At 33.0% G+C, this 27,083-nt stretch overlaps 1 protein-coding gene across 1 annotated transcript in view; it reads right to left on the bottom strand.

The window, feature by feature from the left end:
* The window catches only part of LOC106641746 (G protein-coupled receptor Mth2), a 486,490-nt gene that overhangs the window by 102,859 nt on the left and 356,548 nt on the right, over positions 1-27,083 (bottom strand). Inside the window, exon 4 of the mRNA XM_089597612.1 lies at positions 2,069-2,338. Within this exon, the coding sequence (XP_089453738.1) occupies positions 2,069-2,338 (270 nt within the window). The remainder of the gene's footprint in view (positions 1-2,068; positions 2,339-27,083) is intronic.

Raw genomic sequence — 27,083 nt, 5'->3', positions numbered from 1 at the left:
TGGGACATTCCCCGTCATGGCAAACGCTTATTAATTGACATTTTTCACCTAGCACTGTTCATATTGCTCATTTAATAAACAATATTCTAATTTTCTCAGATTTTTTGACCCATTCTCCACTGATGGTCATAAAATTAGGATTTTGCTCTTTACACCAAAAATAAACATAATTTCATTATGTTTTTCTGATAGTTTAAAAAAATAAAAAAAACAATACGTTGGCAGTAAGTATTTTGTGGATATTTATGCCTAGATTGAGAAAAAAATGTTTAAACATTTTTATGGGTAGATTTCACCCTTTAATTTAATATTAAAGTTTGAAATCGAAATTTGGACTAGTATGTTATGATTTAAAAATAAATTTTCTAAAAATTTTTTTCATTTTTTCTCTCTTCGTTAAAGTTGCACATTGTGCATGATCCGGTTACTTGCTATTAGTGAGAAATGAAGGCAGAAATTGGCAGTTTATTACTTTAGACATCAAATTTTAGCAATTTTTAAACTTCGTTTCTTTTAACTTTCAGAAATTTTTACTATAGTATTGAGTTTATTTTAACCTTTTTGATAATATTTTTTTATTTTCTGAAGTATCTTTTGTTACACTCTTATTTTTGGCATAGTATGTTTTTCATATAATTTTTTCGAAACATATCAGTTTGTAATTTATGAATTATTCTGATTGGCAAGTTAACGAAGAGACTTTGTCAATTTTGATAAGTTTTTTTTTTAGACAACTAAATGAAAAGCAACAAATGTATGAGGATTATTACAAAAAACGCGCTGAAGAGACCATATAATTTTTTTTTTTTTTTTTGCAAAAAAATATGTTTTTTTCAGTAGTTAGTAATATATAAAGTGAAACTCACTGCTTGAGAATAGACATACAAAAATCGTGTTAAGTATCAGAAAATACTTATGAATCGATCAAACTATTTTTTCCTCGAAAAAAGTACACCTTAAAGTTTTTGTTATGTGGGCTAAACGTTTAACACAACTTTTGGCTTTACTTAGGTTTACTTGCATGGATGTGTATATTATTTGCTTGCTCTACAATCTGAAGTTGTAGCTTTGGCTTACAGACTTATAAGTAAATATAAAAAAGTGGTTGACTTAGCTAAATTTCAGGGGTGCATGCCTCTAACATACGGAGCTAATATACGGTTGTCTAGTGCTTCACTTTATGTCACATGATATATAAATAGTTTTTTTCATCTAAAACCCACCTTTTATTCCTTATTTTCCATTTTAATCTTGTATTTTTTACCGTATTTGTGTTTTCTCTTCCTTATACCTGTCCCAACTAGACAGCTTGGTTTTTGGCTTCAACATGGGTGAATACAGTAAGGGTTATTTGCTTCAAGCTCCAAAACAGTTATTCCTTAGAACTAAAGATGAAAATATTAAATTTATTTAAGTGAATACTACAACATACTTTTATATAACGACAGAATTAAAAAAAATTTACTGGTTTACTTGTTCCACAGTTCTAAAGAGTTTGGTCAAAATTTAATTATGTTTTTGTATAGTGCCTAAGAACTGGAATCAAAATTATAATTATTAATTCCATACAGCTTTAGCAATAGTGAACCTTTTATAAAAGTTATGTGAGAGTCTTATCAGACTTATTGGGTCCAAGCAGATAGTATGATATTATAACGCTGAAGATAGAAACTTGTAATATATAATGCTAAATTAGTGGTCCATACCCCTATGTATTTTTTAGCCATGCTATTACTTTTTAAAATAAAAAAAATTCCATTACATTTTTAAAATAAGAAAAATTATTATATTTTTAGTACTTTTGCAGCAGTTAGCCAATGGTACTAAGGTGTTACATAGAGATTAGTAACTATAAAGCTTTCAACTTCATTTGCAAATAATCAGTTAAGTTTTCATGAATACAAATTATCTTATTAAGGATTACAAAAGGCGTAAAGTTCTATGTTTAAAAAATTGCAGTTAAGCAATCTTAAATTCTTGGATATCATAGTATATAGTTTGAAAAAAAAACATAATTTAGTGGTATATAGGAGCTGTTCTTGCCACTTGATAAAATAAAAGTACTCACAGTGAGACCAGCAGCTTTTATATCCAAAATATTGCTTAACATAGATAGCAGGTACAATCGGGTTTGACTTCATGTACAGAGTCACAACAACAAAAAAAGCTGTAGAACCCCAGGCCCATAATGAATAGTAGAAGAATTCCCTCTTCTTGTTACAATTAGAAACAATGATATTGTTGCCTCTAGTGTATCTGTGCACCAGCGTGTATGTCTCGATGCAAATTACGTTAAGCCAGAAAAAGCATGCTATTAACGAGAAATGAATGATGAGTGCTAAAACAGAAGGAAACGAACAGTTAATGTGCATTGAGTCATAGCATTATCAATTAAATAATGTTTTTTTCCAACAACAAATGTATACCTACAGTAGTTTAATTTTAATTTAACACAAAGTGTGTAAGGAAAATTACTCATTTAGAGACAAATCCATAAGTACGTAAAACTATTCCTCTGATCACCTTTCACTACATTTAAAAACTAGTAAGGTGTATAACATTTTTCTTGTTATTGTTATAGCTATGTAAGAATATTAAAATTTACTCCAATTTATCGATGGGTAAGTATTAAATGCGAGTAATTGAATTTATCGACATTTCCAATCCAATACGTTATTACAAAGGCAACTCGACTTTTTCAGTTTAAACTAACATTTGTAGAAAATTGTCATACGTAGCAATTTAAAAAAAAGTGCCACCTCAACCAGGACTTGAACCTGGAACTCTTTTCTTACCGGGAAAGTGCGTCACCAATTCCGCCATCGAGGTCTCGGTGACTCTTCTTCTCAATCGCTACATTTTATACTTTTTCGGCGATTTTTCAGTCCAACGCCTTACTCATATGGTATGCAAGAATATTAGAGTTTACTCTAGTTTACCAATGGGTGTAACGAAGAATGCACAGCTGTTTTCAAATTAAAAATGAAATGCCATGTAGAGAGTAAGACCCCAGGGATCAAGAGTCACTCTCTAAATTTAATTAGGGGATGATTTTTGAGTATTTAAAATAAGATAGTATAAAATAAAAGAAGCTTATTGCAGGAAAAAGCCTTTTGGCAGAAAACCTGATTTATTATGCCAAAGGGTTGTACATTAGTAAATCATGGGTGAAAATAACAAAATATACTCAAGTACATTAATATTTATGTAAGTTTGTGGTGTTTAAAAATAATAATTGTACCTTGTCAGGAACAACGGTTGCAATAAATCTGTCGCTTCGATTCATTTAACGTGGACAAGATAATGAGCAAGGAGCTCGGCTTTTTTGAGTCTGCTGACCAGGCAGGACCGCTTTTTTCGTTGCCACGAAATATCGTTAATGCCTTGCTGGGAGACGATGTTTGGTCACGATTGACGCAAGCTTGAAGTCGATCTCAATTTTCTTTTTAGGGTTAAAAACGAGGGTTAAAGTGACGTGCGATCAGGGAGAGAGTTTCGTGAGAAGTGTAGTTGCATGCGCAAAAAATCGGAGATTTTTTCATATATTCCGATCGTCTGTTCTTTATACATTCTTTTGTCAAATTGCGCGCACGAATCTTACGACTTTTATCGAACACCAAAGTTCGTATTTTTTAAAAGAATGAACTACACAACAATGGGTAGGTTTAAAATGCGAGTATTTGAGGTGGCACTTTTTTTAAATTGCTACATATGACAATTTTCTACAAACGGTTGTTTTAACTGAAAAAGTCAATTTGCCTTGGCAATATCGTATTAGATGGGAAATGTCAATGAATTCAATTACTCGCATTTATTATTATAGCTATCTTAAGCAACAAAGAAACTTTAATATAATATAAACATACTGTTCACATATATTCTAATTTTAATTAACGGTTAAAATGAAGAGTTTAAAAAAAAAAAAAAAACCGTGACACGTATGAAAAGAAGCAAAAAAAGAAACATTTATTGTTATACTTAAATACGTTAGTAGAACCACTAATTAGCATTTTTTATGAATTTTTAATTAACCATTTTCGGTGGCTACACCCCCGATCATCATTTTAATTTTTTTTCCGGAGTTTTTGATGCCATTTTTATTAAAAAAAATAAAATCGAATGAAATATAAGAATCTTAATTGTGTCCCTTAGGTTAAAAAACACTTTCTATTCGTCAAGACCTCCGTGACGTGACGAGTACCTAAAAAGCCTTCCTTTAATGTAGAGAGGACACGGAAAACATGCTTTTTTATTAATTTCATTCTATTCTCCGAATTTTTTATCAATTATAAAGTAATCATAAGTCTAAACGATGTATCAGGTGTACATCACTTTTTTTGACAAATCAGCATTAGGTGTTAAAATAAAGATTCTACAAATCCTTAATTTTTCTTCTATTTATTTTATATATTTGAAAGTTCTTTAAAAAGGGCTGTCCACACACCCTCCCTATACCTCCATGGTCGTACCACCCCCCCCCCACAGCCACCCCGTCAACACCAAAAAATACTAGGAAAAATTCTTTTTATTTGTCTATAAATTTAACGTACGAAAATTCGTAAATTCAGTGCCTCGTACATTCCCTACTACCCGCAGAGGAGTTTAAAATATTTTTAAAAAATTTTATAATAATCTGATTTAAATCGAAATATATGTTAAAGAAGGGTACATATACGATAATTTCGCACCCCACAGCCCTTCCTCACATTTTCTCACAAAAACATACAATAAATTATAAAGATAATCTTCATGTAAAAATTATAATTTTTTTAGATATCTGTTATTTTTATATTTGGCGACAGGTCACCTCAACTTTACAAGAACTTTAATTTGTGTTGTTTTTTGTCGTCAGTTTCCGTCTAAATAACAATAGATTTCATAATAAATTAAAACTTTTTAAGCAAAAGTTGTCGACAAGGTGTAAAGTCTTGATGGTATACCGAATTATATTATTTTAAAATCCTTTAATATAGAACACATAGTATTATGAATTTATTATATAGCTCTTTATTGACCGTAATACTAATCTCTAACTTCTTTACAGAAAAAATAAAAATCATAAGGAATAAACTTTGACAAATAAATAATAAAATTGTGAATGATCAAAAACTTTTTGCGATACAATGTTTTCAATGTTTGCTTGATTCTCCAAATTATGCTGTATAAATATATTTTCAGAAATTTTACATCTTGATGCCAATACATATAGCTGACCATTACAAAACAAAGTTTTTTTGTAGTAAAATCCTTATTTCTTAAAACTTTGACATTGCAATTAATTGGTTGTCATGGAAGAAGCTAGAACTAATGGAAGCTGTTTTCTTGATATAATTAACGGTAAAGATAAATTATTAGCGGTATTTAACATGATTCTTAGAATAAAAACTTTATTACCTGATTCTTTACCAATTATTATTTCTGCTTCTAAATTATATTTAAATAATTTTGTTATACGTAGGATAGTGCCATTGCATAATCCATAGAATGTAATTTAGTTTCTTATCAACATAACAATAGGGTCTACTTTCAAATTTTAAACATGTGGTGGTGATTCATTATGTTAGTTAGAATTACTTTGCTTAGGCAGCCATTTTCATAAATTTGTCTACAAACGTCATCAGTTTTTCATCTCTGTGGAATTTCAAAAGACTTTATGGATACATTTCCAATGTCCATTAGCAATAATAAAAATTTTTAATCTGTATTCTGCATACTATTTTTAATTTTATAATTTTAAAGTGTTTCAATGTAAATAAATACTTAATAGTTTTACTAATTATAGAACTTTTAAACTCATGCTTTATTACTCGCAGTATTTTTCTAAGGTCACCTTCTGAAATAAATAATTTTGCACCGAATAGAATTTGATTATCACATAAATTTTTTAAATTTTACCCACTATTCCAAAAGTTTCCTTAGAAATCATTGAAGCTTCGTCTCAAATAATTTTATTTACGTCTTGTGATTTTTTTTAATCAGTTTTGTATTCTGAACAAGAACTTTCAATATAATGTAAATCCAATCGTAACTAAAATGTTCGATGACTTGTCCTTTATTTAGATTATACAATTGAAGTAATTCCTGTCCAAGCTATAGATATAACTTTTTTGATATTAGTGTTTTATATAAAAAAATTTTTCTAGAACCTCTTGAACCACCAATAAAACACAATTTTGTATCATTCATAAAAATTTCATTAAAATTTTTTTTTTTAATCACTATTTGACTGTTACATTTGGTTCTGGTAATTCATATTCTTTACATTATTTTTCTTAAAATTTGAAGGTCTTATTTAAATGTAACAAAACATTATTTAATTCATCATTTTTTAAATCTTCAATAAAAAATTTCTTATGATTTTCAAGTAGTCACATAACAAACATCTTGAGATATTAAAAACCATAAAAAAATTTCTTCAGTTAATATGGCAGCATTTTTTTTATAGCTATATATTTTTTTTTTATAAGCTTATTTTATATTTGATATATTTTATAGTGATGTTCAACTAAACCTAAAGCAATGGTTATATCTATAAATATTTTTCTTTTAACGCAAGTTTTAACCGAGCTATTAATTTTATTTCAGAGTTTTCTATAGCTTTGAACATATGATTTTCTTGGAAAACAGTTTTTTGTTTACTTTCAATATGTACTGGTAAGTTAAATACAGAATAACTACGTCCACACAGAGGAAACATTTGCAATCGCTATGCTGCTTCCATGGGGATTAAATAGCAGCCATCCACATACTCTGATATTTCTTTAAAAATTTCTGTATCGTCTTTTCTCCTGCCCGTATCTGTTTTCGTTATTTAACATAATGCTCTGTGCCCTCCTTTATGACTATGATCAAAAATATACTCAATACTTTAAATATAATAATCAGAAGATACTTAAATATCCTAGCAAATTTATTCCTGTATTAATGTATATTTTAAAACCACGGTTTTTGGTTGTATTCGTGTAGGCCTGTTTTTCAAAAATTTTATCACTATAACCGACAAGGGATCTCAAGTATGAATAAACATGTAGAAAAACTATTTTGTTATAATAATGAATGCTAACTCAATATAAGAAATGAGAATGCCGATTTATCATCAATTTTTAAGTACGAATACATAAAGTTTCTTGATAAAAATAAAATAATTTTTTTTTTGTATTCTCACTCAAGCTGTAACCTTTCCTTTAAGACATTTTTTGTAAATCATCGTAGGAGAAGAAATGAGTACACTAAATATTTTAGTGATATGAAAGATTATATTAATACATTTATGCACTGCTAGGTGTTTTACGTTGACAGCGATTGTTTCAAATAAAAAAATCAATTTTTTTTTTTAATTCTTAATTTTGACCAGACTTTAGTTAGTAAGTATATTTTTAAACTGAATAAATGTTAAATAAAATTTGTTACATATATTTTGTTGCTTAAATGAATTAAATTATGGTGTGAACCCAGTATGTTTTCATAAAAATAATCATTTAGTAGTTTTGTTATTTATAAAACTTTTTGAAGGAAAGCCCACACCTCGCCAGCTTATTGGGTAAAGTCACTTTAAATTATAAAAAGATCCGCACAGTAAGTTTGATAACTTATTGAAAAATATATTTTCTTTAAAGTTAATAACAGTTTGGGTGTGCTTTAGACAGATGCTGTGCCCTGTAAATAGTATCCAGGGTGATAAACTATGTGTAACTATTCTTGATTTGCGAACTATAATTTTTTTTTTACTATTTTTTCAATACACTTGCGGTTATTACATTTATTGTAACTTATAACATGTAAACATGTAAATTACATATCTATTGAACTAAATAAATACAACTTAATATAAAGATAAAACTTCTTGGATATAATAGAATCAGCGTAGGTAGTGTCACGTCTAGTGACGTCTACCCACTGCTGGAAACAATTACCATAAGGTATTCGTCATCTAGCTACAGCACTCATAAATCGATACCAACGCACGCTTAGTCGATGGCGTGCTCACCAGCCATTCCTGCTACATAACTCCACCCCCGCCAAATACAACAGCTGGCTTACGCCTGCAGCTGCACCTTATTTCCAAGAATGTGTTAATCAAATTTACCTCCACGCCTTGACTCTTCACCAGTCCTACCCCCGATTATCGATCCAATTCAGGTTTTAAATGGAACTACGCTCTGCTAGCTCATCCTCTTTCCTGGAGAATCCGTCGACCAACAAACAAGTAGCCGGCATTAAATACAGCGAGTTATATTATTAAACTTCTGATTGTCTAAATTATCCTTATAATATTTGTAATTCAATTAGGCAAGTTTTGCTGATAATTCAATTAAACTTTTCTGTTCTTATAATATACAATCGGCTTAATAAGAAATTTACTTCACTGGCCAACCTCGGAGAGCTGTGAACTGCTAATCATACATTACTCGTAAAAGTACTGGTAAATTAATTTTACTACTTTAATTTCATTACAAACATTGCTAAACGCAAACGCATTTGCTGTCCACGCGCTGCACGCTACATTCAAGTTCTCGCACGCTAAATTTATACTGAAGAGACAGGACATAACAATTGGGAGCTCGTCCTAAAAAAACCATTACCTTTTACATATTTGCAATGGACAACCGCAACGCTGATGCACTCAAAATTCTACTGACTCACATTAGCAGAATTGTACCTACTTTTACTGCAAAAAGACAAGCAACTTTATCAGATTGTTTAACTTATTTACAAAGGATAGAAAAAGACTCACCCAACAGTATAAATCTCGCTAACGCTCTCAAAATGAAGAAGTTAGTGGCATCCTTACCTGGAATAATGGACATGGAAATTGTCACAAGCGTCTGTCAAGACGGATTAATGATTGATATCTTAAAAGATTAACTTACTAAAATTATAAATCCCTTGAAAATAATAACTGCCATTCAGCAAAAAAAGCCATCGCTGATTTCAACCTAGAAATTAGTAAACTTTTACGAATGACATGGAAATTACCAAAGATCTTTCAAAACGAGACCTCAATACCCCACTTAATCCATACATGAGAGCATCACAGTAAAACAAATTATGAATCATAATTTCAACTGGGTAATAATTCAGTCAAATCTACTGAAAACAAAATTACTAACAATTCAAGCACCGGCAAACTTACCATAATTATCGAAGCATCTAAAAATCAGAACTCCAACAATATTACTCACAATAATTACTCCAGTTTTTTAAAAAATTTCTCATCAAGTATTCCTTTCCAAACTATAAATAGCTTGTATAACATAAATAATTCAACTCTGGCACCTATTCGCAATCTTTCTATAAAAGACGCAATCGAAATGATGCCTATTTATAATGAGTCAAACATCACACTCTCAACTTTTTTAGACGGCTGCAGAGAAGCATGCTATGTAATTACTAGAATAAACGAACTCGATCTAGCAAAATTAATTAAAATGCGACTTTTGGAAGAATCATTACCCTCTACTAAAAATAAAATTTTTGACACCATCGAAAAAATGGTGTTATTTTTTACAATCATTTTTAGATCCGCAAAAACATGGCATCAAATAATGGTCAAGCTAGTGGCGTTAAAACAAAAAAAAGAGACATTATCTTCTTTTCTAATAGAGTTAAAGGCACTGCCTAAGAATTGATTGAAGCAACTGTCGGTGACGGTCAAATACGTCAGGAATTCTGTTAATAACTAGAACAGGACAAAGTTAAATATATAATAAGAGAGTTACACTGGGTAATAAAAGTACGTATGAGCTACGCGACCAATCTAGAAGCTGCCTCAACTTAAGCGATAGAAATCGAAAAAGACTTTACATGTTACAAACCCAAACATTTACAAGAAACTGTAAAAATCATAACTAATAGACAACGTCAAGATGCACGAATAAACTTAATCCAAACTCCTAAAAAAAAGCCAAATTTGTTAAAGACGAAGCACATAGCAGGCAATTGCTGGTATCGCTATAATACTAGTAAAGCCGATACCAAGAAACGCAGAACCTTCAGAAACAGCATAATCTGAACTCATCAGTAACCAAGAAAAAAGAAATCCCGAATTATCAAAGATCTTTAAGATCCGAAATCATGAAATTAAAAATGACATTTCAAAAGCCGAAATCCAAAATCATGAAATAAGAAACAAAATTTCAAAAACTGGAATTCAAGACTATGAAATAAAAAATAATACTCCAAAAGCCAAAATCCAAAATCATGAAATAAAAGCTAACATTACAATCACCAAAATCCGAAATCAAGAAATAAAAAACTATTCTACGAACGCTGAAATCTGGAATCAAAATATAAAAACTCTTGTAATAAACTCCGAAATCCGAAATTCGAATAATAAGGACTCAAACAACCATGACACGAAAATCTGAAACTTCAAACTCAACAACAATCAAGTATCCATGTACAAAAATTTAAAAAATTCTAACCCCAATAGAAAATATTGCGAAACTGCCGATAATTGAAAAAGCATCGAAGCTAAGAATCATAACAACAATTCATATGCACTACATCAGGATACAAACGAAAGTGATATAGAAAATAAACTCCTTGAAAGCCTCAAAAGCTTAAAAAAATCACTTGTTTACAAAAATAGAAGCTCTCACAATATTTAAACCTACATTAAAAGTATTTCAACACTTAATATCAAGAAGGACTACAAATATTGCAAAAACAAATAAGCACATATTCAAAAGAACAAAACCCTCAGAAAATCATACAAGCAAAAGAACGCGCTAACAATTGCATTAAAAACCTTAAATTATAAGTAAAAAGAAAATATGCTCCAAATATCAAAAATAAAAAAATCTTAAACACATCATTAAACTTGAACGTGACTCCACGCGAACAAAAGGTTCTAAATTTATTACATCCCGAGCACATCGAGCACAGCAAGCTAACAACCACAAAAAAGATAATAGTGGACTATGCTGATAGGTTTAACCTTAAAGGTGAAAGTTTACCTACCACGGACCTCATGGAGCTAAATCTAAAGCACATCTCAACAATAACTAGTACCCTCATTATAAATAAGCCTTTCTGGCAACCTTCCATCTTGTGGAAAGAAATAAACATACAAGTCAAAGAAATGCTTGAGAACAAAGTCATTGAGCCCTTCATGAGCCCTTATGTGGTGCCTGTTTTCTGCGTGCCAAAAAAACCAAGACCCAACGGACAAAAAAGATACAGAGTCATAATAGACTTTTTTACTTCATGAGATACCCTTTTGGATTAAAGACAAGTGCACCAATATTTTTAGCACTAAAAGCTGCCTTCACTTCAAACATTAAAGGAGCAGCTTCTTTCCTCGAAGATGTATATATTCACTACCAAGAATTTGATTAACACTAAGAAATTATTATTTAATTTCTAAAGTAACTAAGAGAAGCAAATTTATTTTTGCAGCCAGAAAAATGCGAAATTTTAAAACAAGAGATAAATTATCTTAGTAAAGAAAGAATGAAATCCGACCCAAAGAAGATAGAAGCAATTAAAGAATTTCCTTGACCAAAAAATAAAAAAAACGTCCATCAATTTTTAGGACTAGTAGACTACTACCGTCGACTTAAAAAAAACTTTACTAAATTAGCAAAACCCTTAAACATACTATTAAAAAAGGATCAGGAGTTCTCATGCAACGAAGAAACTCAAACAGAATTTGAAATCCTGAGAGGTATAATATGCTCCCCTTCGATTTTAATTAACCCCAACTTTAAAAAAAAGTTTATGCTTACATCAGATGCTTTGGGCTACCTTATAAAAGGCGTGCTCTCACAAGAAGAAATTTGGAAAGACAAGCCCATAGCTTTCATGTCTTGCACCTTGTCCAAAAGTGAAAGCAACTACTGTACATACTTTAAATAAGCCCTAGCTCTAACATTTTGCATGGGGCAATTTAGAGTATACCTGTACGGAAGAAAATTTGTATTAGTGACCGATCATCGACCCTTTGTATAACACAATTTGATGAAAGACCCATGCTCCCGGGTCACACGCTGGTAATTTTAACTCGCTGACTTTCAATTTGATATAATAGACAAACCAGGCTTTCAGAACGTTAACGCAGACGCATTATCTAGGAACCTAATCAACCCTCACATACTTTTACTCACCTGCACAAAAGAAGAGCCGCAACAGCTGCTAAATACCGTATCAGAAGAAACCCAGCAATACGGCACACCGACACGCCAAAGAGCAGGTAAAAGCATCAGCTCCTGCTACAAAGAAGCCCTATCAGTTTTAGCTCCCAAAAAACGAAAACTCGACAACAATAACAATAAAGACTATGCACCCGGCTCAACTATTTTTGAACTAGAGCAGGCGGTCTCTTTCATAGAAGTAAGGCAAATCAAAGAAAACTCGCTAAGCACCCATCACAAAACTAATAAAAGTCAGCAGCGAGACTCTCATAACGACGAAGAAAATTTTTTCAAAACCCTACCTTTATGTGAAGCATCCATTCTAGGAGAACACGAAGAAAATAAGACACAGAATAACCATAGGAACAATATTAGCCCATCTACCCTCAACACACAAAAAAATAAAATAATTTTTTCAAAGAAAAAGATCTACATGAGAAAAGACAATTAAGTTAATTTCACCGACAACCTTAGCCAACCATTAGATGACGAGGCACAAGGAATTCGTACAATGAACAAATTACCCCACTCGGCAAAAATGATAATCGGCACATCTAAATTAGTAAAACACAACACCAATTTTCACATAGTTTTACCCATAAGAGACCAAAACAAAGAAATAATATCAAACATAACAATAGTGCTAAATAAGTAATTCATTAATTTAAATGAAATATTAATAGAAAAAATACATTTTAACAGTCAGTATCGTTAGAACCACCAAATTAAAAAATATTGTGTTTCAAAAAATATTAGAGATGTTACAAGAATATATCAAGCAAAACAAAATAACAATTTTTCTGGGAATAATACAGCATCCTTCGCCGCAGAAAAGATATAACATTTTTAAGGAAATGCACAATTCCGCCATAGAAGGGCATAAAGGTGTAAATAAAACTTTTGTTTGGAATTATCAGAAGAAAGACATCCAATCGTACATACAAAAATGCCTTAAATGTCAACTGAAAAAACTAGTACATCTTAAAACCAAACAAAAATAAATTATTATCGATACACCTATTAAACCATTTGCTAAACTCGTTTCAGACATAGTGGGTCCGTTACCAGCAACTCAGCAAAATAAGGAGTACATTCTTACGATGCAGTGCTTATTTTCAAAATACACTATAGCAATCCCATTAAAAGATAAAGCTGCTATATTAATAGCTAATGCTTCCGTTAAGAAGTTTATTTGTACTCATGGAGCTTTAGCAGCTATATTTACGGATCAAGGCACTAACTTTTTAAGTAAGTTAATTAAAATGGTAGCTAGTCAATTCCAAATCAAGCAGTTTAAAACAACAGCGTTCTACCCCCAATCGAACGGTTCCCTTGAAAGATTTCCTCACACCCTTAATGTATATCTTTAAATATTTATTACAAGAGAACAACAGTGGGATGAAAGGATAGAATAAGCGACGTTTAATTTCAATAATAATAAACACTAAAGTACTCAGCATTTTTCAGTCATATTATAATATTTATCATAATAATAAAGAGTGCCGAGCTAATACTTGAATTTCATCAATCACATTTTTACCCAGGAATTGCTTTTGAACAGATACAAGATACATGGATAATAAGCGAATTTTGGTCTATTCTGTCTTTCATGGACACTAAATATCTTAAATAAGCTTACTACGACCTTGTTATGACCAGACTCGTACAGAATAGAGTTGTAACTGTTTTATTTAAGTGTCATTCGTAGGGTTCTTAGAATTCAGCTCGTAAGCTTTATTTGTTCTTTTTTTGTATCAAATAATAATCTTCAATGAAATAATATGGGTAAATAATGTATTTCTTTATTAAAGCAATTTAATAATAACTTGTTGTTTTAATACCATTTATTCGGGTCACTTTAACAAGGCTCAGCATAAATTTTATTACTGATATTTTACTTACATCTATCACTGATTGTTGTTACTGATGCTTCGTATTTCTGTAATGCTTCGTGCTGTAACCGTCGGTGTTTCCTTAAACTACACGAATGAGTTCGTAGCCAGTAGGATGTCGCAATTTCTGCTTTCTCTGCTATCGCCGGAATCACTTTCGGTGGGCCTCCTTTGCTGTACCTCACTCCTTAGCGTAGTCTGATACTATTGATGCTCTCGATACGCACATGAGTTGCCTCAGCCAACACGTTATGCCTTACGTGTATAAGTTACTCATGAGTCACAAGAGTCAAGAATTGACTTAAAACTTAGAGGACAGATAACAGACGTTAAGAGAGCGATTTATCCTCTTGATGGTGCGTTTTTATAGCATCAGAGTGAGTTAAAAAAGCCTTTGGTTGAATTGAGTCAACCAATGAGCGATGTTCTTGCAGACTGCGTTGACCGTTGCACGATGATGTTACATGTTATCATTTTACATATTAGAAAATAACAATACAGCAGTACCAATCGCAGTTTCTGACAAGTGCGATTGAGTTTTTGGGTCAGTGATGATGAAAGCTCGTATCAGCAATATAAGAACACCAAATACAAGTTCAATTATGACAGTAAGTTTACGAATTTTGAAATGATTCGTTCTGAGGATTTTATAATCAATTTTGAATATAATGAAGTAATGTGTGTATTACAAATTTTTAATTAGTATACATTATCAGAACCAAGCCATTAGTGAGCAAGTAACTATTCATTCGAACATACATGCATTCTTACAATGAGGCTGGCCGTATTCTATGTCAGCATATTATGAAGCATTCAACTTAAAGCTAATACGCACATGCACACACATAAACGACGTACGAACTCCTCTTGTCATATGAGCATGCTTTATATTAACATCACGTCCTATCTGAATTTTAACGGATAGATAGTCTTTAGTTAAAATATAATTCGTATCAACTCTAGATGTAACAACTTCGTCAACATTTTAACCAATATTAACACAACCGTCCTGGAAAAGAACATCTACAATGACACCTTGTTTTACACAGTAGAAGAATTAGCAAAAGAAATTCAAGAACTATGAAACCTTAATTCAATATTCTACAAATTATTAACATCGTACAAAGTTAACAAAGCAACAACGCATTCCAAAGAAATTAGAGTTATCAAAAAAATGTATGGTAGCCAACAGCAAACTATCGCTAAACGTGAAAAATTCGCTTATTACATGGACAATGAAATAAATTAAAGCGAGAAAGCAGGTACGGAGTGACTAAAAAACTTATTAGTAAACATTACTGGATTAAAAAAGAGCTCTAGCATACGTACTAAGACACAAGCGCAAGCCGACGTCTTCTTACTTGAAAACTACCACATCTTAATTATGTTTAAAATTGTCATAGAAAAAACTAGTGACTCAATGCAACAAAACAATTTTATATTTTCAGTAAGAATAATACAGTATGTTAGTTATTTTCAAAATACCTCTTCTCTACAAGAAACTCTGATTCCAGTCGAAGCAACAAATACTTAATTTTTATAATAATGCAGTCAATTTCAATTTCACGTAACTAATAGAGAAATCATAATTCAATTAATAACTTTGCTCGTAAAAATAATGACTTTTAAACTATTCAAATGCATAATATGGCTAGTATTTCAAAAGACAAATAGCAGCAATAGCATGATCGCAGCTCACATCATACTCACAGCAGATTATTTAGCACTAACAGATAGTCACCGTAAATACTATTTCATTGACCAGTCAGAACTAAGTAAATGCCTTTTCAACGACGTGTACTGATGCCAATCACTATTACGTGACATAAAACCGAACTCTTGCGAAATAGAAATATTCCGTCGTCCTAAAAATATCGATCTCTGTAGGTGTAATATACAAGTACTTAACGCCAAGCCATCTTATATTATTGAAACATACAACCCGTCTAATTGGCTCTTTTCAACAGAAAATAAACACAATATTACCGTTCTCTACGGTAAAAATAAGTATCACCCACTAGCAGTTGGATATGGCATCATGAAAGCAGGCTTCAGATGCACCATAAAAGACGTAGAAAAACGCTTTGACTCCGGAACCAATAGATACGTAAAAAGCAATATAACTATCCCGCCCCTCACTTTTACGATGTACGAACCTGAAAAAATTCTAAACTATACTTGTATATATTCGTCACAATAACACCTGTACCTTGTGGGTAATGCAAAAACCCTAACGAACGTCGTTATAGCAGCGGTAATACTCTTGATAAGCTTAACGCTAGCCTTATCGATCCTTATTATATGTTATGTAATTTTTACCAAAAAAACTTTGGAAAAGATAGTAACCAAGCTAGACTAAACCAGTATGAGCTATACACCCATTGGTACTATTGACCCCAATTTTCGTTGCAACTTTAAAGGCCCGACATGCACTCCAGAAAATAATACCAACCCCACAGCCAAAAGGACAAAACAAATTTACGATGTCCCCAACTTTCCGCCTGTACGAGTTGCGCACAGCATAGGATCTCTATATAGTGATGGGAAACGAGTCACAGTCTAAGAATCAGCCACAGAAAAAGTGGTGTACTATTTAAACGTTCACAAAGACAATCTTATGACTCTATGACGATATTATCAACACCTTCCACTGTGATGGCCACCCGAGATTTCAAAGTTCACAAAAAATCCTAAAAAATGGGAGTGGCCGAAATGCCCACCCAATACCCTCGTAGTCTAATAAAATTTTCCAGAAGCCAAGCCATTGGCCCTAAATTTTCCTGAAGTCAAGACCATTTTTTTGCAGATCTAATTGATGTAAAGAAAACATAGTTTGCCACGCCCGTTTTTTTCGCACAACATGCAAACAAGAGAGTCCCAAACGGTATTTGAACGCGAGCACAAACAATCTTCATTTTTTTGGGTCTCTCAGACTTGTAGTACCTATTAGCTCTTAACTTTCTTATCTGTTTCTCGTAAAAATGACTCCAATGACAATCTTGACCAAAGATACGCTGACGTTCGAAATCTTGGTAACAGTCATGCTAACGATGTTAGCGTCCTGGATTTTGGCACGAACCACTGTGTCGGGGTACGAGCAAAGAAGAAGGATTGAGGCCAAAGCTGTGAACAGGAAGAATAATACAACAACCACGAAAACCAACACCAAAAATACGCCCACAAATAAATATCGGATCCAGGAGCTTCTTTGGACCCTCAAGTATAGTTTGAGGCGACTCGATAGCGAGGAAGAAAATCTGCCGATGGAAACGTTTAAAAACAAGATTCATTTTATGGTGAACGAACTCCTGTGGAAACAGGAATCTTTCAGAAAGGTAGTCCAGGATGCCAGGTGAAATGCCAGCTCTAAACAAGGAAATGGAACGAGGTTTTAATAGCTAATTTGTGCATCGGGAAATAACCGAGTTCTCCGGAAATCCACGAAACGATGCTTACGAGCTTCGTTGCTGGCAAGAAGCAGCTGCGGATGATAGTGGAATAATCTATGCAGGTTTTCTAGAGACAACGAACCTCGGAGATAAAGACAGCCTCGCAAACTCACCTAACTTTGGCACTTGCCAATATTTAGGTGACGAATTACCAGTCTGGAGATCATGCAGACAATGTTACCACTGGTACATTAACTACAGACTGGAGGACATTCAAACCAGGTGCATCTTTAAGTGCACTATACAAGATCACGTCAGGGAATTGGCAAACCAAAAGTATAGTTGGAGCTGTGGAGGACCCTCAGAACTCAGTGCAGTTATAATTAATCCAGTAGAACTAGATAATGATGATTTAAAAAATTAGAATAAGTGTTTTTTTTTTTTCATAAAACACAAAATAAAATGGAGTTACATAAACTAAGAAAAAAAAAAAAAAAGAAAAAAAAAGAAAAAAATTAGAAATACACACTCATAAGAACAAAAAAAAATCAAAATCATCACACACACACAAAAAAAAAGAACAAAAAAAATTGCAACACTAAAATTTCAACGCAGACAAAAAAAACAAATAAAAAATGCAGAGACAGAAATCAACTAACAAAAAATCATAACAGGAAAACACAAAAAAAAAAATCAAAAGAAAACAAAAAAACAACACGAATAAGAAATACAAGAAAAAAATTTTAAAACGACACGCACAAAACAAGAGATACGCAGAACACTACTAACAAAAAAAACATGTATGATAAAGAGCTATTATACCCTCTGACGATGATTTGCACACATAAATTAAGCGCACTAGGATAATAATGTATGCATAATAATGCATAATAATGATAGACTGTCAGCTGGTTACAGAAAAAATTAACCAATTTTTTACAGTCTGCCAATTATAGGGGATGTATTTACAGCCCCAAGCTACAGAAAAATGTATTAAATAAGATTCTATACGCGTTAATGCATTGTTAAACATAAATGTTAGTTTGCAAAAAAAAACAGCTTTTTAAAAAAACTTTTTACAGTCTGCCACTTATTTAAATAAAAGACCAGACTGTTCAACATACTACAAATTTATTGGCAGACGAATACTCCAAATACTAACTTTTACATAATACTATTAGTTTGCAAAAAAAAAATTGTACTAGACACAATGTTCTACAGTCTGCCAAGGATAGTGTAGAGTTGCGCAAGCATAAGGTTGGAGAAATTTCATATGGCAGACGAATTTACGATGTATATATATTTTAGACGTACTGGTGAATTAGCATTTTTTTCCCAATAACTCGGAACAATTTTTAACAGTCTGCCTTTTTAATCAATGCAAATTTGTAATTAAATATGACATTCAAAATTATGGGCATACTTATTCGCAAAGTTAGATGTGTAGGCAGACGAGGTTAAACTTGTTAAAAAAACACAACAATTTTTAACAATGTATTTCAGTCTGCCAATTTTTTTTCGCAATATTTAGTTGTTAAATAGACAAACTAAAAAATGGCAGACGATTTATTATGATATTAGTGTCCATGTACAAAAAAGAATAAAACATTTATTCCATATACTGGCCTCTTACAGTATTGTAACGAATAAATCAATTTTTCCCAGTCTGCCGCTGTTTTGCAGCATTAATTAGTTAATTAATTATCTAAACATTAATTGGCAGACGTTCTTATTTATGGTACAAGTTTTTGTTATACGTGTAAAAATTTTTTTTTTATTTTACAACAGTTAGCACTTACAAATTACATCGTATAAAACAGTACAAAAAAAAATTTTAATTAGAAAATACAATAAGTAAATAAATTTAATTAAGAGCTTTCATCAGATTTGTCTTAATAAGACATGTTTATGTCAATGCTGATATCGCTTTTCGCGTCACTATTCTGATCAAAATCATCACTATCATCATGCAAAGATTTGTTTTCTTGCAACACATTCTCGTCTTTTTCTTCTGTTAAATAAGAAAAAGAATTTTCATTACATAACACTCATTATCGGCGAAAAATTTCAAAACAAACTGCATTGTCTTATGACAATTTATTTTAATAATAACATACCTTGAGAACATTTTGTTGGCAATCGAATTTCTTTGATGGTTTCTGGTGTTTCAGGGCCATCAAACCATTTAAATTCGTAATGGCCATCATCACTTAAGATCCAACCATAATTGGTTGCATCTAATGATAAAGGAATATTTTCTATTGCATTTATCCATACATGTGCCACGTAAGCGCTCCTTAAGATTTGTTGCAGCAACTCCCTTGAACACAGTGGCAGATTAGATGCATCAGCAGAGACAACAGATTTCTTAAATGACTCCATGTCATTCATCACGCCAAACGTTTGTGTAAACAATACAGATCACGCTTCATTTACTGTATTTATGTTTCGTAATTTATTTTTTTTTGTTGCATACATTTCGCACACAAACTGTTCAATGGTCTCTACTGCGTTAGTAACTAATGCCGGATCTGCCAGATCTCTCAAAGCTTCTTGGTATTTTTTGTTACTACGTAATATTTGAAATAGTTTGCTTTTCCCTTTTTTATGAAATGCTGGCGTAAAATCACTACCAGTAAACGCGTGAAAAGCAGGTAGTGCAGAGCAGAGTAGGCTGCCCAGACTATTTCTGATTTCGTTTACATTAATAAACCTGGTATTATTTCCTCCTCTTAACTGCAACCAAACATAAAGACCATCATCAAATTGGACTATATTAGCCAAACTTATAACTAAAATGTCAGTGTCAGCACATCTTATTACAGCGTTTTTCCGACCTTCGACTTTACTTAAAAAAAAAAACTAATTTAGTGTCGGCCTCGATAGACCTTCGTAGCTGAGGTGCACAAAAGTATATAAATTTTTTTTTCTTTTTTTAACATAGACACTAATATCATAATAAATCGTCTGCCATTTTGTAGTTTGTGTATTTAACAACTAAATATTGCGAGAAAAAATTGGCAGACTGGAAAACATTGTAAAAAATTATTGGTTTTTTTTTTTCAAGTTGAAAACAGTTTTGCAGTGTCCTTTATGAGTTCTTTTTGTCTGCCATTCATGTTATTTAACATTTTGCATTGTTAAGTTTGTAACAAAACAAGTTTGAAACTGTAAAAAATTGTTCTGAGTTATTGGGAAAAAAATGCTAATTCACCAGTACGTCTAAAATATATATACATCGTAAATTCGTCTGCCATGTGAAATTTCTCCAACCTTATGCTTGCGCAACTCTACACTATCCTTGGCAGACTGTAGAACATTGTGTCTAGTACTATTTATTTTTTTGCAAACTAATAGTATTATGTAAAAGTTAGTATTTGGAGTATTCGTCTGCCAATAAATTTGTAGTATGTTGAACAGTCTGGTCTTTCATTTAAATAAGTGGCAGACTGTAAAAAGTTGTTTTGAAAAGCTGTTTTTTTTTGCAAACTAACATTTATGTTTAACAATGCATTAACGCGTATAGAATCTTATTTGATACATTTTTCTGTAGCTTAGGGCTGTAAATATATCCCCTATAATTGGCAGACTGTAAAAAGTTGGTTAATTTTTTCTGTCACCAGCTGACAGTCTATTATCACTAAAACCTTTCCCCATTCGTAATAATATGTACGCCCCTTTTAGCAGTCTTCAGCATCGTGAAGTAAGAATTTTCATAGAACACCTCCAAAGGGATCGAGCCGAAACCCGTGAATGAGAGCAAGCCGCGATTAGTGCAGCCGGTATAACATACGCAAGTCTTTAAGAGTGGTTTCCATTGGGAGAAAAGGGTTACGAACGTCATGTAACTCTTCATCGATGAAAACTTTGTGTCCTTAACATTAAACCCCGGAAAGACTACTGCGCATGTACCGTGCATCATTTCCAAGGTAATAGAGACGACACCCTTGCGATATGCAAGTTTAAGTGCCCTAACCAAGTACTTACATAATGATGTTTGCCGTTACTGAGGGTCTACTTCGGACAAATTCGATTTCAACATCGTAGTCCAGCGATAACCACCTTGCTTTTCTCCTACCATCCTATCTGCATGTCATTTTTATTGCCTCTTTACTCCATTAACCTAATACCATCGTAATTAACTGTAAGAATATTTTTAAGAAATCGTATTGATTACAGATTTTAAGCACATTCCCGATAGCAAGAAAAAAAATTTCTATTACTTAGATGTTAGCTTTCACTGCAGTTGTAGCTAATAAATGAGAATAATAATAATAATAGTAATATAAATAAATTATTAATAATAATATTCATAATAATCATAATAACAATATTATAATAACATTAATAATAATGACAACATTATTAATAATAATAACAATAATAATAATGAAAACATTATTTATAATAACAACAATAACAATAATAATAACAATAATGATAGTAATAATTATAGTAATAATGATAATAATGATATAAAAATAAAAAATTCTATAAAAAACACCGCACATTACTTACTATATCATTAGAAAATAAGATAATTGTTAGCTATCAATTCACATTGTAATATGAAATAATAACATGTAAAGACAAAATTGCATACAAATTTAATCCTAGATTCATTCAAATTTTGTAAAACATTTATCTGTAAAACGCAAGCCAATTTTACCAGGCATGAATTTGCCTGGCAAGTAAGAACTTAGGGGGAGGGGGGCGTGTCACGTCTAGTGACGTCTACCAGCTGTCAGTAACAAATACTATATGGTATTCGTCACCTAGATACCACACCCATAAATCGATACCAACGCACGATCGGTCGATTGCGTGCTCACCAGACATTCCTGCTCCCTAACCCCACCCTCGGCAAATACAACAGCTGGCTTACACCAGCAGCTGCACCTTTTTTTCAAGAATATGTTAATCAAACGTACCTTCACTCCTTGACTCACCACCGGTCCTACCCCCGATTACTAATCCGATTAAGGGCTTAAATAAAACGGCACCCTGTGAGCTCGTCCTCTTTTCTGGAGAATCCGTCGACAAACAAACAAATAGCTGGCATTAACTACAGCGAGTTGTATTATTAAACCTCCGATTGTCTTAATTATCCTTATAATATTTGTGACTTAATGAAGCAAGTGTTGCTGATAATTCAATTAAGCTCTTCTTTTCTTTTAATACACTACTGGCTTAACAAGCAATTCAATGTACTGGCCAACCTAGGAGAGCTACTGGTAAATAACTTTTAATACTTTAATTACATTACAAATACTGCTAAACACAAACGCATTTGCTATCCATGTGCTGCACGCTGCATTCAAATTCTCGCACGATAAAATCACGTCGAAGAGACAGGAAGTAACGATTAGGGGCTCGTTTAAAAAAAACATTACCTTTTACATATTAACAATAGACAACCGCAACGCTGACGCACTCAAAATTCTACTCACTCACATTAGCAGAATTATACCTACTTTTAGCGCTGTTACATTTAAATTCTCGTGCGCTAAAGTTACGTCAAAGAGCCACGATGTAACAGTTGCATGGAGAGGGACCAGAGGGGGGACTGAAGGGGGGGTTGCAAAATGATAAGACTCTACTAGCATAAGAAAAAACTAACGTAATGTAGTTGTCTATAACTGTATTGTGAACAGCATGTAAATTACTCAATTAACTTATTTTCTTATGGAATGGGGTTCAAAAGTCTTTATTTTTTTAAATACAATTAATACAAGCAGCCCCCCGTCTCGGCTTCGCTCGAGACTTACTGAATGGAACACAATAGTATGTTAACGCTTTTAGTTCGAAATTTTACATCTATTCCTGATGCTTCTCAGAACAAAAATCTTTTTATTAAAAACTTTTTTGTTCAAAATCCGTACAGTTTATTTGGTTGAATAATAAGCTGTTAGAATTTAAAAAAATGTAACTATGCTGAAAAGTACCGTGCGTTTTTTATGCCATAAAATACTCATTGGCCATAAGGGGCCATTGATTTGCAGTTTCTCCCTTATAGTTTGCGAAGAGGGCTTTTTTTTTAATCTATTAAAATTTAAAACTCCCAATAAATATATGCTAAAAAAAATTTTTGTTCTCTTATCTCACAATTTTTTTTCTAGAGCCACGAAGTCCTCAAGTTTTATGTCTGGATTTTTTATCACCACAAAAATACAAATAAATTTTTTACTTATTCAAAAAACTGAATGATTTACGAGATTACTTTGAGAATACAATGAAAATCTGATCTCTCACGTAATGGATTCTTTGTTTGTCGATTTCGACGCTGTTGTTCCAATCTCAATAAATTTTCTGCATCAGCTTCTTGATGCCTGAAATTGTATTCATTAGATACATTTGAAGTTTTCCTTCCAATTCATTCTCATGCAACTTTCGGCATGCTTAAGACTTTTATAATCCCTAAAAGCTGTTTTCTGTAAACTTTGTTAAGTTCTTATATATTTGTTGGCAAGGTAGTTCGACTTCCGATAGCCTTAAAAAAGATTGGTGAGCTTTTTAAGTAAACTCTTTCTTGACTGAAGTTAACAGCAATTGTGACTGCCTGGATACCTCAGGGTGATCTTCTCTGGCCTACTGTTGAAGCCCCAGACTTATTGGGAGAAAAATTACGAAGCCCGAAGCTTTGGAGCTAGTTGTAAAGATCTTTTCCAATGTCTTCTGGTATAACGTTGAAGACCTTGGTGTCAATTTTTTTTCCCTTCGTAGCTATCAGGTTCGCCCAGCACAGACCTTGGAGAGGATCAGTGATTCCTGGTTGAATGTTAAAAATTGAAAGGGTAATATAGGATCGTTGGTTACCAGGACACTCTGCCTCGCGAAGAAAAACTCCACTCGTGACGACTGCGAGTGAATGACTGACTAGGTTTAATAAAGTCCGTCGTTAGTTAATGTAGTCTTTTAGTCAACAAATCGCTTTCAGAAATGGTAGTTAAAATATATTTGTTAGCCAGGTAGTTTGAACTTAGGTGGCCCTTAATAGAACTGATGAGATTTATGGTTAAGTAGGGAACGCCAATACTTTTTTAATGGCCCTGAAGAGGGCCAAAAGTGAAACTTCCAGCTATTCCTTATTATTGTTCCTGATAATAAAAAGCTTGCTGCGGATAGCTGGACTTTTACCCTCGAAGTCTCTGTGCACCTAAACTTTGATAGAGGAAGGTACGCCTCTGACCAAAGAATATCTCGTCTTCGGGTCGTTCCCCGGATAACTAACCGCTGATCGTTAGTTAGAAAAATGGGCCTAGAGAATACCTTCTCTGTGGGTATACCGTTTGGGACACGACTTCTGTGAAGGAAGCCATTGTGGTTGCCCGTGCTTCTCAGGGATGTCTTCCCTGGCTTACAGTTCTAATCAAAAGTTCTCTGACGGCATCAGGCAGGATGGTGGAATGGCCACATAATTCTAAAGTGTTGTAAGCAGTTTGCGATCTAGCTAGATACGTCTCCGAGTATTTCGTTGGAGACTTTATTAGTGAGAACAATTTTTTATCAGTGGCACTCGTTAATCCTGGAGAATCAGGGTGGATGTAGATCTAGGGCACTTGCCCATTGTAGGAGTGTGTTGTTGGTAACTGGGATACCTAGCTGCATGACTATTATTTATATTCTCGATGCAGCTTGATGAACTGCTGGTAGATGACTGTATAAAGTTTTGAGATGCTTTGGCCTATTATAACTACACTTATTAAATTCTATTGCAGGTAGCTTAGATTTTATATCGATGCCACCTAGTGGATCAAACTGAACTTCAGTGAAAAGCTAGTGTATCTTTGCAAAACTTTGAGCTTATTTATTGCTATTAATATTAAATTTTTTAAGATGAAAACTATACTAAAACCATCTAGGAAGTTTCAAGAATCGGTATGCAAAATTTCAGCAAAATCGGTTTAGTAGTTTTCGTGGTTAGCGATTACAACGGTTTTAGCGACTTTGCTATATGTATATACTAGCAGCCCCCCGTCTCGGCTTCGCCCGAGACTTACGTAATAAAACACCCTAGTGTGTTGACATGTAATGTGAAATATTTTTAGTTAGAAATTTGACACATATTCCTGATACATCTCAGAACAAAAATCTTCTTATTAAAAACATATTTTTTCGGAATCCATATAGTTTATTTGGTCATATAATATGGTGTAAAAATTCGAAAAAATAATTATGCTGAAAAGTACTGTGCGTTCTTTATGCCATAAAATAATCAGTGGCCATAAGAAGCCGTTGATTTACAGTTTCTTCCGTGTAATTCACGAAAACGGCTATTTTTTAAAGCTGTTAAAATTTTAAGCCCCCAAAAAATTTATATTAAAAAAAAATTTTTTTTTCTCATATCTCACAACTTTATTACCAGAGCAACAAAGTCCTGGACCTTAAACCATACATTTTTATTGCGACAAAAACACAAATACAGTTTCTACTCATTAAAAAATCTGAAGTAGGATCTTTAAAGATTTCAGAGATTGCTGTGAGGGTACAATGAAAAGCTGATCTCTCACGTAATGGACTCTTAAGTTGTCGATTTTGACGCTGCTGTTTCAATCTCGATAAATTTTCTGCGTTAGTTCCTTGACGCCTATGACGCCTAAAAGTAAAATTGTTTTTATTTGATATACTTGAAGTTTTTCTTCCAATTCACCCTCTTGCGACTTTTGGCATGCTTAAAATTTGTGTGACCCCTAAAGGCTGTTTTCTGTCAACTTTGTTAAGTTCTAATATATTTGTTGGCAAGGAAGTTTGACGTCCAATGGCCCTAAAAAAGACCGGTGAGCTTATTAAGTAAACTCTTTCTTGACTTCAGTTGACAGCAATTGTGACTGCCTGGATATCTCAGGGTGATCTTCTCTGGCTTGCTGTTGAAGACCCAGACTGATTGGGAGAAAAATTACAAAGTCTGAAGCTTTGGGGCTAGTTGTAGTGCTCTTTCCCAACGTCTCCTGGTATAACGTCGAAGACGTTGGTGTCTAAAGCACCTTTTTTATTGGCAGATTCAGTTATTTTGGTGATCTTAGATGGGAAGATTGGTTAGTGATACTTGTCCAGTGGAGGCTGTCCCGTTGGCTCAAGTTTTTTTTCCTTCATAGCTGTTATAGGTTTGCCCAACGGAGACCTTGGCGAGGATCAGTGATTCCTGGTTAAATGCTTAGAGTTGAGAGGGTAGTATAGGGTCGTCGGTCACCGGGTTTTCCAGCCTTGCGAAGAACAACTCCGCAGGTGACGTCTGCTAGTGAATGGCTGACCTGGTTTAATAGTGCCCATCTTTAGTTAATATAGTCTTTTAGTCGACGAATCGCTCTCAGAAATGGTAATAAAAATGTATTTGTTGGCAAGATAGTTTACACTTAGGTGGATCATAAGAAGAACCGATGAAATTGATGGTTAAGTAGGGAACGTAAATACTTATAATGGCCCTAAAAAGCGCCAGTGGTGAAACTTTCAGGCTATTCTTTATTATTATTCCTAATGATGAAGAGCTGGCTACGGGTTGCTTGATTCTTACCCTGGGAGTCTCGATGTACGGAGACTGTGATGGAGGGAGGTACGCCGCTGCCTAAAGAATATCTCGTCTTCGGGTCTATCCCCGGATAACCAACAACCGCTCATCGTTAGACGGGAACATGTGAGTAAGCGCGTTGGGGATGCGACGACCAAGAAGG

The sequence above is a fragment of the Copidosoma floridanum genome, unplaced genomic scaffold (assembly GCF_036245765.1).
Source record: "Copidosoma floridanum isolate Cflo_tuat_1 unplaced genomic scaffold, Cflo_Japanese_pri ptg000034l, whole genome shotgun sequence".
NCBI classification, from domain to species: Eukaryota; Metazoa; Arthropoda; class Insecta; order Hymenoptera; family Encyrtidae; genus Copidosoma; species Copidosoma floridanum.
This window is presented reverse-complemented; position numbering and strand designations above follow the sequence as displayed.